General features: G+C 46.5%; 1 protein-coding gene across 1 annotated transcript; it reads left to right on the top strand.

Moving 5' to 3' along the window:
* The first annotated feature begins 90 nt into the window (after positions 1 to 90).
* On the top strand, positions 91 to 12,947 carry UBFD1 (ubiquitin family domain containing 1). The gene is made up of 7 exons (XM_063315099.1): positions 91 to 189; positions 590 to 871; positions 968 to 1,176; positions 2,630 to 2,695; positions 2,841 to 2,946; positions 8,773 to 8,855; positions 12,334 to 12,947. The coding sequence occupies exons 1-7, from the start codon at positions 165 to 167 to the stop codon at positions 12,442 to 12,444; spliced, it is 882 nt and encodes a 293-aa protein (XP_063171169.1). The 5' UTR covers positions 91 to 164; the 3' UTR covers positions 12,445 to 12,947.
* Positions 12,948 to 14,076: the final 1,129 nt, after the last annotated feature.

The following is a 14,076-nucleotide window of genomic DNA, read 5'->3' as shown; positions in this document are numbered from 1 at the left end:
CGCAGGGTGCCGGGAGACCGCGTCTCGCGGAGTTCCGCCGGCCGCGGGACGGGGCTCGCCGCCCGGGCCCACCCCTCGGCCAAACGGGCGGCTACGGTGGCCGTCGAGGGCCAATCGCAGCGCCCTTCCCGACGTGCCCCGCGGCCGGGCTGTACACAATCATCATGGCCGCCACCTCTGCCTCCCCCGGTGCGCGTGAGACCGCAGCCGCCTCCCGGCTCGTCCCCCGCGACGCGGCGGCGGCGGCGGCCCGGGGCGGGTGGGGCCCGCGCCCACTGGCGCCCCGGCGGAGGCTCCCCGGCACTGGCCGCGCTCCCCGGCACCGGCCGCGCTGTCGGCAGGGCGCCCCGAACGCCTCCCCGGCGGGCCCGGCGCCTTCGGCCTGCAGCGGCTTTGTGCGGGGCAGCCGGCCGTGCGGCCGCCGCGCCTCACTGAAAGGGGGCGGCGCGGAGGGAGGGCCAGGCCGCGCCGCGCTGGGTCCCCGGGAGGAGGCCCCGCGGGGCTTGGGTCGAGACCGGGACGGGGGTCCGCGCAGGTGCCGCTATCTATCGGTCGCGCGTCTATCCCCGTTTGCCTTTCCTTTTCGCAGACTCGGAGGAAGCCAGCATGGACGCAGAAGTCCGGAATCCAGCCCTGGGCTGCAAAGGCGAAGACGAAAATGGCTCGCTTTCTGCCGAGAAACCTTCGGAGCCCGATGAGCCCCAGAGCGACCCACCCAGTTTGGAGGCCTCCGTGAGCAACGGGGGTGAACCTGAGATGGAGAAGGAGTTGGTCGAGTTGAAAATTATCTGGAACAAAAATAAGTACGACTTGAAGTTCCCTCTTGACAGCACAGGAGCAGACCTGAAGCTGAAAATCCACTCACTGACAGGTGAGAGCACCACCTCTTGTTTCCTGGAGAAGTAGCTGAGCCTGCCTTGGGAAGATTCCTGTGCTAAGCGCTCCCTGTTGGTTTCCTCTCTGGTAGGCCTTCCACCTGCAATGCAAAAAGTCATGTTTAAAGGACTGCTCCCAGAGGAGAAAACCTTACGAGAAATTAAAGTCATCAGTGGAGCAAAAATAATGGTGGTGGGCTCAACTATCAATGATGTCTTGGCAGTAAACACACCAAAAGATGCTACTCAGCAGGAAGTGAAGTCAGAAGAGTCCAAAAAAGAGCCTCTCTGTAGACAAAAGGTTAGTTGGAGCTAGCATCTGATACAGATTGGTTTGAAGGTGTTTTGAATCATAAGTCTGTTAGAAAAGGGATCTTTATATTTTGTTAAACTGAAGCTTTCTCTTTTGATATTCCTTGTTTTCCATTAGTGGTTCATTTTAAGATGAGTGGAAGTAATCTTAACAGTAAAGTCATCGCCTCGAGGCTACCAGCCTGTTCATGGACAGGCACTTACATTTCTCTTTGACTTGTACAGAATCCACAGATTGGCAGATCTAATTCAGTCCTGTATTTTGGTCACCAAATGCACTGCTCCTTTTTGAGTAGTTTAGCTGACACGTCTCCTTTGATGCTTTCGGTCACTGTTCTAACCACCAGTAGGCTTTGAGACTGGAGATGTTTGGAGGAGGATTGTCTGTGTCTCACTGTAGATGGTGCCAGGTGAACGGTCTAACATATTCCAATAGGGTGGGGAAACATTCCTTTTCTGAAACTCTGCCAGTTCATTTTGCCAGCAGTAAGCAAAAGAGCCTTTCCCAGGTTTGCCAGATAAAGCATTTTCTTGTAATCCAATCTTTTTTTCCCCCTTGCTGTTATTTTCTTACCATCTCACTGGCTTATTTACAGGTATTATCCAAGGCTTCATTTTTTAACTATTAAACAGTTGAGGACACGCAGACAGGCTATTTGCAACTTTCCAAAGCCTTTGGTTGGTTCGCCATAAGTTATTTATAGCTGCCCTGCTCATTTCTGTTGGCTCTTGTAAGGGTTTTTTGTCACTGCTGCCACTGCTAATGTTTCCCCTGATCACTCCCTTCTTGGCACTATCTCCTGCCCACCTGCTGCTCTTGTGGCTGACGTGTGGCAGCTCCTACTGCCACCATTCATGTGTTGATTTTTGCTTCTTTCTGCAAGCCCAACCACCTTGATCCTCTGATCGTAGAACCCTCTAACTGCAGTAAACCGGAGTGCACACAAGCAGATGTTCCAGATTTTGATCTCCCCATTCAGAGCTTCTATGAACACCTGCATCAAAATTGTTGTGCAGTGCAAGAAGCTGCAGAATGTTGAGAACAGAAGTTGCAGGCTAGTTTTGCAGCATCACAGCTCTGTAAGCACATAGAAAGTTATGCATTGACAGAAGTAAGAACATGTTCCTTCACCTCAATCTTTGAATCTGAAAAGGTTGCCTCTCCCTTGTAGAATTTCTGTGTAACTTCAGATTGGGAAAACATGAATTCTGCTCCATAAAGAAGAAATACTGATAGGGTAGGAACAGTTTGTGTGTCTTTTAATTAGTATCTGTTTGCACCTTAATTGTAGGGTTAAGACCTAAGTAGTTGCTGCCTTCTGACTGAAGATTGTGCATTTGGGAATTTTTAGACCTCTCGTTAATGTGCCGGCAAGTAAGCAGAGTGGAAATCCTTCAAGGCTTCTATCCTTTTTCAGTTAATTCTGATTTCTGCTTTACAGCAACACAGGAAAGTCTTGGATAAAGGGAAACCTGAAGATGTGATGCCTTCTGTCAAGGGTGTCCAGGTAAGGAAACGGGAGTTGAAGGGCCAGTGATTGGCAACACTAGCTGTTCTTTTCATACTGATGGACAGTAAGAGAATATAGCATTTCCCTCCTTCTACTGTAACTTGCTTTGTTCATAGAAAGCTTGTGTTCTCAACCCCTTTAGGAGCGTCTGCCAACCGTTCCTTTATCGGGCATGTACAACAAGTCAGGTGGAAAAGTGCGGCTAACCTTTAAACTTGAACAAGATCAGCTCTGGATTGGCACTAAAGGTGCGTGCCCAAAATGTGTGATTGTTCAGATCCTGGAAGCTTAGCTTTGTGGGATGATCAGTACTTTGGGAACTGCTGACCTAATGCATCTGAGCTTACGAGCCTCACTGAATCCAATTTACTTGTGAATAAACTTGTTTAAGTTGCTCCGTTTTGATTTGTGAGCAATATGTGAAGCTTGGAGAGCTGAAACATTGGTGATGGGCATATCTTTGGCTGTCCTTTGACTTAATGCTTGGGGTAGAGGCCTGCAAGTCTGAGACTGAGGTGGGCGGCTTCAGGACAGCATGTTGTCCCTCTGATGTTGTTGTGTGGCCCTTGAAGCCCACAGCGTCAGTCTGCTGAAATGCAAGTGAAAGGCTTTCCCTTGGGGTTAATGCTTCATGTAATTTGATGGGGAGAGGAGGATGTGGATTTTCATTTTTCAATAATTTTCTTCCTTAAAAAAAATCTTCTGCTGTCATGTCACTACCAACCCCCTTTGACAGGGACACGGTGACTATTCCTTTCTGAGGTTAGCAATTAGTAGTTCCAGTAACCAGTGAATAGTTCCGGAAAGGCAAGGTCACCAATAACTCCCTGTAGCTGATTAACAGTGTAGCTGCATATAAATCTCCTCCCAGGTAAGCCCTGTTGCAGCCTAAAATGCTAAACAAGATGGAATTGTGAAGTATGATGGAATTTATGGGGATGTTTCTCACTCTTGATATTCCAGTGTAAACAAAATACAGAATAGTCCAGAAGTGTTGTTTCAGTTACGTGTTTTAAACAAAGATGTTTTCTTTTTTGGTGCTGTTAAGTATTAGTGCTCTTGTTGATCATCTATCTTTCAGTTGTTAATTACAATAATTCAGTTTTTAAATACTTCTCATATGCAGTAATGTACGCAACCTTAATTTTGGCTCAGTAGTATATATTTTGCAGGATTTAAGCATGTACTTAATTTGTTAGCTCCTTATAGCCTTGTTGAATTGAGTGGAATATGTAAATCATAGTAAATAAATCAAATTAATAATAATTATCTCATAGAATCAATGGGCACAGAACACTTTGCTCCACTAAGCACAAAGATTTATACTTTTTTTTTTCATATTACAAAAACAACTCCATGTACTTTGTCTGGCATAGTTTATCTTTTATTAATGTTATATTGAACATAGTTAAGTAATTTTCTTTGTCCACTTATTGATATTATCTCTTCTAAAACTATATCTTTGTCTTAAAAAGTAAAGAATGCTTTGCTCCAGTAAGTGCACAGTTTGGTAATCTTTGTTCTTACCTAATTGTTCTATTAGAGCTAAGTAGTTGAAAATTTGGGTTCTTACTGTATTTTGAGCTTGGTTATTCCTGCAGATATTTCTGTTACCAGTCTAGATAACATCATTAGTGCAAGGAAAAGTGAAGTTTGCTGGTGGTTTATATATATAGAATTTGTTGTTGTTTATTCGTTCAGTCGCTTCTGACTCTTCGTGACTTCATGGACCAGCCCACGCCAGAGCTTCCTGTCGGTCGTCAACACCCCCAGCTCCCCCAGGGATGAGTCCATCACCTCTAGAACATCATCCATCCACCTTGCCCTTGGTCGGCCCCTCTTCCTTTTGCCCTCCACTCTCCCTAGCATCAGCATCTTCTCCAGGGTGTCCTATCTTCTCATTATGCGGCCAAAGTATTTCAGTTTGGCCTTTAATATCATTCCCTCAAGTGAGCAGTCTGGCTTAATTTCCTGGAGGATGGACTGGTTTGATCTTCTTGCAGTCCAAGGCACTCTCAGAATTTTCCTCCAACACCACAGCTCCAAAGCATCGATCTTCCTTCTCTCAGCCTTCCTTATGGTCCAGCTCTCACAGCCATATGTTACTACGGGGAACACCATTGCTTTAACTATGCGGACCTTTGTTGTCAGTGTGATGTCTCTGCTCTTAACTATTTTATTGAGATTGGTCATTGCTCTTCTCCCAAGGATTAAGCGTCTTCTGATTTCCTGACTGCAGTCAGCATCTGCAGTAATCTTTGCACCTAGAAATACAAAGTCTTTCACTGCTTCTACATTTTCTCCCTCTATTTGCCAGTTATCAATCAAGCTGGTTGCCATAATCTTGGTTTTTTTGAGGTTGAGCTGCAAGCCAGCTTTTGCACTTTCTTCTTTCACCTTCATCATAAGGCTCCTCAGTTCCTCTTCACTTTCAGCCATCAAAGTGGTATCATCTGCATATCTGAGATTGTTAATGTTTCTTCCAGCGATTGTAACTCCAGCCTTGGATTCCTCAAGCCCAGCATGTCGCATGATGTGTTCTGCGTACAAGTTGAATAGGTGGGGTGAGAGTATACAGCCCTGCCGTACTCCTTTCCCAATCTTAAACCAGTCTGTTGTTCCGTGGTCTGTTCTTACCGTTGCTACTTGGTCGTTATACAGATTCCTCAGGAGGCAGACAAGATGACTTGGTATCCCCGTACCACTAAGAACTTGCCACAATTTGTTATGGTCCACACAGTCAAAGGCTTTAGAATAGTCAATAAAACAGAAATAGATGTTATTCTGAAACTCCCTGGCCTTTTCCATTATCCATCGGATATTGGCAATTTGGTCCCTAGTTCCTCTGCCTTTTCTAAACCCAGCTTGTACATCTGGCAATTCTCGCTCCATGAACTGCTGAAGTCTACCTTGCAGGATCTTGAGCATGACCTTACTGGCATGTGAAATGAGTGCCACTGTTCGATAGTTTGAACATTCTTTAGTGTTTCCCTTTTTTGGTATGGGGATATAAGTTTATTTTTTCCAATCTGATGGCCATTGTGTTTTCCAAATTTGCTGGCATATAGCATGCATTACCTTGACCGCATCATCTCGCAAGATTTTGAACAGTTCAGCAGGGATGCCATCGTCTCCTGCTGCCTTGTTATTAGCAATGCTTCTCAAGGCCCATTCAACCTCACTCTTCAGGATGTCTGGCTCTAGCTCACTGACCACACCATCAAAGCTATCCCCGATATTGTTACCCTTCCTATACAGGTCTTCTGTATATTCTTGCCACCTTTTCTTGATCTCTTCTTCTTCTGTTAGGTCCTTGCCATCTTTGTTTTTGATCATACCCATTTTGGCCTGGAATTTACCTCTGATGTTTCTAATTTTCTGGAAGAGGTCTCTTGTCCTTCCTATTCTATTGTCTTCTTCCACTTCCATGCGTTGCTTGTTTAAAAATAATTCCTTATCTCTTCTGGCTAACCTCTGGAATTTTGCATTTAATTGGGCATATCTCCCCCTATCACTGTTGCCTTTTGCTTTCCTTCTTTCTTGGGCTACTTCTAGTGTCTCAGCAGACAGCCGTTTTGCGTTCTTGGTTTTCTCTTTCTTTGGAGTGTATTTGGCTGCCGCCTCCTGAACAATGTTGTGGACTTCTGTCCATAGTTCTTCCGGGACCCTATCTACTAAGTCCAATCCCTTAAATCTATTCTTCACCTCCACTGCATATTCCTTAGGAATATTAGTGAGCTCATATCTAGCTGATCTGTGGGTCTTCCCTAATCTCTTTAGTCTGATCCTAAATTGTGCAAGAAGAAGTTCGTGATCGGAACTACAGTCAGCTCCAGGTCTTGTTTTTACCGACTGTATAGATGTCCGCCACCTTTGGCTGCAAAGGATGTAGTCAATCTGATTTCGGTGTTGTCCATCTGGTGAAGTCCATGTATAAAGCCGTCTCCTAGGTTGCTGGAAGAGGGTGTTTGTTATGCACATTGAGTTTTCTTGGCAAAATTCTATCAGCCTGTGTCCTGCTTCATTTTGTTCTCCCAGGCCATGCTTACCTGTAATTCCAGGTGTCATTTGACTGCCCACCTTAGCATTCCAGTTTCCCGTGATGAAAATAACATCTCTTTTTGGTGTGTCGTCCAGTAGGTGCTGCAGATCCTCATAGAACTGCTCTACTTCAGCTTCTTCAGCATCTGTGGTTGGGGCGTATATTTGGATCACTGTGATGTTAGATGGCTTGCCCTGAATTCGAATTGAGATCATTCTATCGTTTTTTGGATTGTATCCAAGCACTGCTTTAACCACGTTACTATTAATTATGAAGGCTACTCCATTTCTTCTGTGGTCCTCTTGTCCACAGTAGTAGATCTGGTGGTCATTTGATGTGAAGTGGCCCATTCCAGTCCATTTCAGTTCACTGACGCCCAAAATGTCTATCTTTAATCTTGACATCTCACCAATAACCACATCCAATTTGCCCTGGCTCATAGATCTTACATTCCAGGTTCCAGTGGTGTGTTGATCCTTAGAACATCGGATTCGCCGTTCACCACCAGCACCGTCAGCCGCTAGCCGTCCTTTTGGCTGTGAGCTAGTTGCGTCATCACGTCTGGGACTAGTTGAGCTCATCCTCTGTTCCTCCCCAGTAGCATTTTGACCATCTTCCGGCCTGGGGGTCTCATCTTCCGATGGTATACCGACATATCTCTGGTTGTACTGATCCATTTAGTTTTCACGGCAAGAATACTGGGGTGGGTTGCCATTACCTTCCCCAGGGATCGCGTTTAGTCTGACCTCTCTGTCATGACCTTCCCGTCTTGGGTGGCCCTTCACGGTTTAGCTCATGGCATCATTGAGGTGCTCAAGCTCCAGCACCACGACAAGGTAACGATCCTTTGCTGAAGATATATAGAATAGTCCTTGCTTAATGTCCATTTGTTCAGCAAGTGTTCAAAGTTATGACAGCACTGAACAAAGGAACTTATGACCAGTCCTCAAAGTTCTGGCCATTGCAGCGCCCCCATGGTCCCATGAACAAACTTTGGGCCTACCCTAACCCTACCCGCTGCCGCCAGCTGCCCCTGCTGCCGCCATGTGTGCCACACTGTGCACCACTATTGTACTGGCTGGGGCCTTCTTTCGCACAGCGTCTTTCAGAAAAGAAGGCCCTGGGAGGGGCATGAATGGAGGCCTTGGACGGGGCGCAAGAGAAGCCCCAACTGCACCGGTGCAAAAGAAGGCAGTGTGAAGGAAGACCCCAGCCAGTGCAGTAGCAGTGCAGTGGGCAGGGGTGTGCAGTGGGGGCAGCTGGCAGCAGCGGGTAGGCAGGTGACCAAAAGGGCAAAGTGGGGAGAGATAAGCAGATGGGGGAGTTCAAGAGGAGGCAGTCCCTTACCTTACCGAGGCTTGGGACTAGGAGGGACCATGCTGGGAATGGCATGGATTGGGGTGGGTCCTTGCCTAATGACCAGTGGGATTCGGTTAACAACGGCAACAGGGACTACCAGGATTGCTGTCGCTAAGTGATGCAGTCACATGAAATCATGCTTTATGACCACATCACTTAGCAACGGAAATTCCGGTCCCAATTACTGTTGTTAACCAAGGACTTACCTGTAACAGCTTGTCTTGACAGTCTTAGTTGGGGTGTTTCACTATCAGGGAAGAAATCACATCCCAAGGTGAGTTGCTGTATATAAGCCATCAGTAAACACCGCTCTTCCGTGCACTGACGATGTTACCTAGCCAGGTAAAAAAAATCTGCAGGAAAATAACCAAGGTCAGAACACCAAGAACCCAACAGTTTGATTTAGATATTAGAATAAACCATCAACTATTAGAGTTGATGGTTTATTCAGCCATAGGCTGCATGTCCGGTAAGACCGCCCAGAGTCCCTCTTGTGGGAGACGGGTGGTGATGAGATTTGATAAACAAATAAATAAGACAGGAGCTAGATAAAAGATCTAGTGATGGTGTTCTTACCTTGTCCTTCTAAGATAAGCTAGGTGGATGGGAGGGGAGAATACTGGGAAATGTGGAACGTCAGTTATCCAAACGGATATTTTTTCTTTCAATGTAGAAAGAACAGAAAAGTTACCCATGGGATCCATCAAGAATGTGGTGAGTGAACCCATTGAAGGACATGAGGATTATCATATGATGGTAAGTGGCTTCAGCCGAGAAATTAGGCCTTCCCGTGGACAAAGGCAGTCCCTTTAGGGGTTCCAGCAGAGGTTTATCTGGGGAGGCAGCGGTTCCTTACACAAGCAGTCGCTTGGTCCCTCTGCAAGTCAGTCCCTGCGTGTTAGCAACTTTACAATGTCAGAGTAAAGGCGGTGGGATCTTTTCTGCTTCTTTGCTCTAACAATCATCCTTGGTAGTGAGCCAGCCCTTGCCGTCACTTCCGCTCTCTCCCATCTGCAGTTACCCCAAGTCCCAGATCGTTTGACCCCAAAGGACTTGGTCTCCAGCCACTGCTGCTGGATGCCGGGTCGGCCTGTAATGGGGCTTTGTTGTCCATGGTTGTCTCATGGCAGACCTGGAATGTGTCACCAAGACCTGGATGAGCACAGAAGGGGTTTGGTGTTGGCAGCAGCCATGATTGCAAGGCTGGGGGTGGGGTGACTGTTGTTACGTGAGAGATTCGGATGGCTTCCAGAGGCGCCGTGCCGAAATAATCAATATGAGATCTTCCTGTCAGTCATGATTGTTGCTCCAGTCCGGGCTGGCCTGTGATACAGCAGCTGCCCTGCTCAAGGCTGGGCTGCTGTAGAGTCTCCCGGACCCATGGAGCGTTAGTGACGTGCCTTCACTCAGTGCAGAATCTGAAGTGGTTCAGAGTTCATGGCTAGTGTGACAACCATGAACAGGACACAGATCATCAAGCACCCAACACATTTTGGTGGGCACGCCCTGCCTCTGTTTTTTTCTCTCAGGGCAGTTGCAACATGATGTGCTGCATGCAGAACATTAATGAACTGTCTGCTCTTTGTTGTGGTCAGACCACGGTCTGGTTGTTCTGGAGCTTTTTGAATCTTGCTTTTGAATCTTGCTTTCCTGCTCTTTTTGTGTCCACATAATGCCAATTAGCAGCCCAGTTGAGAGTGACTTGAACTTTCTTTGGGAAGGGGGTGTCAGAGCAATACCTTGTGGACCACTGTGAGCATCATGCTAGGCAGTTGAGGGATAAAATCACTCAGATTTGCTCAAAACTGGACTCCAGCTTTTGGATTGGCTGAGGCAAGGTCTTCCCCTGTTATCTAGGAGGAGTTTCATCCTGTGAGGCTTGAGGAACAGGTTCTCAGAGTTGTTAGCGCAGCAACTTATATGTTAGATCTATGTCCTCCTGCCTGGTCAAGGCTACCTGGAAAATAATGTGTTGCTATGGTGGCTACATCTTTGAGTGAAGGTGGTTCCTCCTCCTTTGAAAGAGGTAGTGTGTGCCCCCTCCTCAAGAAACCATCACTGGATCCAAAGACAGTGGACAATTTCCATCTAATACCTCACTTCCCCTTTTGAGGAAGGTTTGTTGAGAAGGTGGTCGAGCTGCAGTTCCCAAGAATCCTGGAAGAAACGGATTATCTGGAATCTTTTCAGACCAGGGTGTAATACTGAAACAGCTTTGACTGCTCTTGTGGATGATGTCCTGCAGGACCAGGAGAGAGGCAGTGCAACCCTCCTGGTCCTTCTTGATCTCCTTAGCAGCCTTCAAGATCATTGATTGTGATACTCATCTGGACCAGCTTCAGGGTTTGGGAGGGGCACTGTTCTGCAGTGGCTTTCCGTCCTTCTGGTGCATGGAAGTGGTAGAAGCGAGAGAGTGAGCTTTAAGCTTCCTCAGAGATCAATGCTCTCCCACTCATATTTAACATCTACATGAGACTGCTGGGAGAGGTCATCTGATGGCACAGGGTCAAGTGTCCTAAGTGTGCTGATGAGTCCCAGTTATCCATCTTGACCCCCTGGCTATCCAAGTGATGCTTTTGAGCCCCCCTCCCAGGGGATAGAGGCTGTTAGAGTCTTGATGGGAGAAATAGTCTTTGGCTTAACCCTAGGAAGACTGAATAGTTTTGAGTTCAGAGATCAGCTACATCTGAGAATTTGCTATATTTAGTTCTCAGTGGGGTTGCACTTCCCCAGGTGAAACTGTGCACAGTTGGGGGTCCTCCTTGTGGTTCTTGCTGAAAGAGCAAGTGGCAGCTGTGGCCAAGGGGGATTTTGTATCGATCCATCTTGTGCACCAGTTGCACCCTTTTCTAGACCAACAGACCCTTCTCATGGTCATTCATACCCTAGTCACCTCCTATTTGGACTATTACAATGTGCTCTGTAGGGAGCTGCTATTGAAGACTGCTTGGAACTTCCAATTGATCCAGAATGCAGCTGCACAAGTAGTTATGGGTGCGCCTCTGCTTTGCAAATGTCCTGGTTACCAGTTGGTTTCTCTGTGCCATTCATGGTACTGGCTGTCATCTGTAAAGCCCTGCATTGGGCCCTGGTTATTTGTGGGACTATTTTTCTCCAATTATCTGCCTGTCTTATAAGAACTGGCAGGGTGGTATGATTGGGTCCATCTACAGAACATGCCATTTTGTGTGACCCCAGAGATGTGCCTTCTCTGTTGCTGCTCCTGCCCCTGGAATAGCATTCCCCTGAAGTTGGGTTGGCCCCAACTCTGCTGACTTTTAGGAAAGCATTAAAATTTTGCTTTTCAAACAAGCTCTGGGTGGGCAATTTGTGAATGGTTACTGTTTGAATTTTTGTTTTTTCCCAGTGTACTGCAATTGTTGTATTTGGTCCTGTATTGTTATTAGCAGGGTTTTTTTAGTGCTGTTTTAACCCATTGTATCCTGCTTTGAGTTAGTTCAAATAGGTGACCCTATAAATTGAAGAAATAAAGCCATTTACAGAAAATAGTTACACAGTTCTGGGTCTCTTGGCATCATTAACATCCTCTTTAATGCATTCTCTGCTCTCCCTCTGTTCTGTTACCCGGGGGACCAGAACACAAACATCATCTCAAAATGCTATTTACTTAGTAAGCCCACCACACCCCCAAGTATGCTAATGGATGGTCTTGCATCTGGGGGAAACTGAATCCTGTGATTAGCTGCTTTCCCTTCCTTGCACATCAGTGCTAAATGCTTTGGTTCAAAATCTGGTTTGCACAGACTGGTTTATACTTTCACAAGATAACTAGATTACAAACCAGCTTCAGCCTGTGGCTACAGTAACAGTTTGAAGAGCAAGCTCAGTTCCTAATTGCCCAGTTCAAATGTAGCAGCAGACCATGGTTTGTGGCACAGAGGAATTGGCCACCAGGGCGGAGGATCCAAGGGGAGGAGAAAGCAGGTTCCTCAGGGCTCCTTCTGGGGGTGCAGCTGTGGGGTGACTGAACATCCCCAAGCCTTCCTGAGTAGGAAAAACAGCAGGGGGACTCAAACTTGCCTGAGACCACTGCTTTATTGCTGTAGTGTTTGGCTTGTGTTGTTGGACTCCAGGAAAGAGCTTCTGATATGAAGACCTTGACCCTAAAACTGCAAAGTAAATGCAGATCTTAGGGATGAGGGACCTGGCAGGGGGTGGCTGTGGCTCACAGGCTTTAACTTCCTCCTCCTCCTCCTCCTCCTCTTCCTCTTAGGCTTTCCAGCTGGGTCCCACAGAAGCCTCTTACTACTGGGTCTACTGGGTGCCTACTCAGTATGTGGATGCAATCAAGGACACGGTGCTAGGGAAGTGGCAGTTCTTTTGAAGGCACGCTCACCTCTGGCACCGGAGACTGGCACAGACCGTAAGGACGCTGCTGGAGAGGCCCGGGTGCAAGTCATCCTGGGACTTCCTAATCAACGCGACTCCGAAGAGGCCTGGGAGGACGCCAGAGGTGGGGATCTCTCGCCGTTAGTTTATTTTTAACTTAAAGCAGGGCGGCGGCGGCGGCAACAGCTCTCGTTCTGCAGCAGCTTCAACCGTATTTAAAAAAAGCAAATACAATGGAAATCAATAAATCTTAATTTACAAACCACTGTGTGTGATACACTTCAGCTCTGCCAAGGGCAGCTCTTCAGATTTCAACAAAAAGCAAAAACGACACATCACTGTGGATTTTCTACATGATTTGGACGAGAGGCGGATATTTTCATAATTCTTCATAAATAAGTATTACTGTTTGAGCTATGGGCTTGTAATGGGGAATCTGAGAAACAGGTTTTACTTGGTCTCTTTTCTTGGAACATTAAAGAAAACTTTTGAACCGTATGTAAACTTGGGTTTTCCTAAGCTGTTCTTTTCCTTGTCCTTAGGGCTCTGTAACCTTTCTGGTACTCCTATGGCACGGTTTCCACCCTGAACCCAAAGGGGCTCACCTCCTTGTCAATTTTGTGGGGAATCTTTCCGCGTCTGCCACTAAGAGGGAGGAAGGGGCTGTGGGGAAGATGCACCATCAAACTGACGTGTTGCTTGCTTGGGTGTGTTTTGCTGTTCTTTCCCCTCCCCCACTTACGTTTCCATAAGTGGGGGACCTGAGTTGCATTAAGGAGCTCTTTATGGCCATTTCTCTTAATAATCCAAGAGTGCTCTGCTCTTAAGGTGCTGCTGCTGCTGCTTTGTGGATTTAGCGCGTGGCATTTTCTTTCCGCAGCGTGGAGGGTGTTTGCTTAGAGCAGTGCGTCCTGGCGGAGCTCTTGGAAGAAACCATGTCTTCCAGGCTAGCCAATGCAACCAAAGGCCTTTGGAGCCAGCGTGGGCACGAGGCCACAGCCATATTCTCCTTTGTAACCGCAAGAGTGGCTTTGGTTCCAGACCGGCTAGTTCTGGAAGGCCAATAGGGAATTTTCGTTCCAGTTTTCCTTTCCTCTTCCTTTCTTTTTTGAAAACCATGCCAGGGAATTGCAGTCATGGGCTTTTTGTACTTTTTGCCAGACTTAAAGGACCATCTTCTGCTGCTGTTTTGTCCATTTAGTGCCCTGGAAATGGTAAATTTTAAAGAGGCCTGGGAATTGTAGCAGCTCCTATGTAGGCCGTTTTCTACAGATAACCAGGTTAGAGATTGTCTGTTATACTGAAAATTATGAAGCCATGGAAAAGGAAGAAGATCCAGAAAAAAATAGACACGTTGGTCTATTTATTCTGTGTAATTTATTCTGCATAATTTAGCAGATAAAATTATTCTGAGTATGACAAACAAAAGCATAAAATGTCTTAATTTTACTCAAACAATACCCACAAATATACCTAGTATTAAAGATAGCCCTCCAAGCTACTGTATCCTAAGATATCTAAGAGGATTTTTGTAATACTGCATATGCTTACAATAAATTCCATTGAACTCAGTAGGATTTCCTTGGAGTAAGCTTTGCAAGTAGGAGAAAGTAGAATTTTCATAAAT

Source organism: Candoia aspera, chromosome 14 (genome assembly GCF_035149785.1).
Source record: "Candoia aspera isolate rCanAsp1 chromosome 14, rCanAsp1.hap2, whole genome shotgun sequence".
NCBI classification, from domain to species: domain Eukaryota; kingdom Metazoa; phylum Chordata; class Lepidosauria; order Squamata; family Boidae; genus Candoia; species Candoia aspera.
This window is presented reverse-complemented; position numbering and strand designations above follow the sequence as displayed.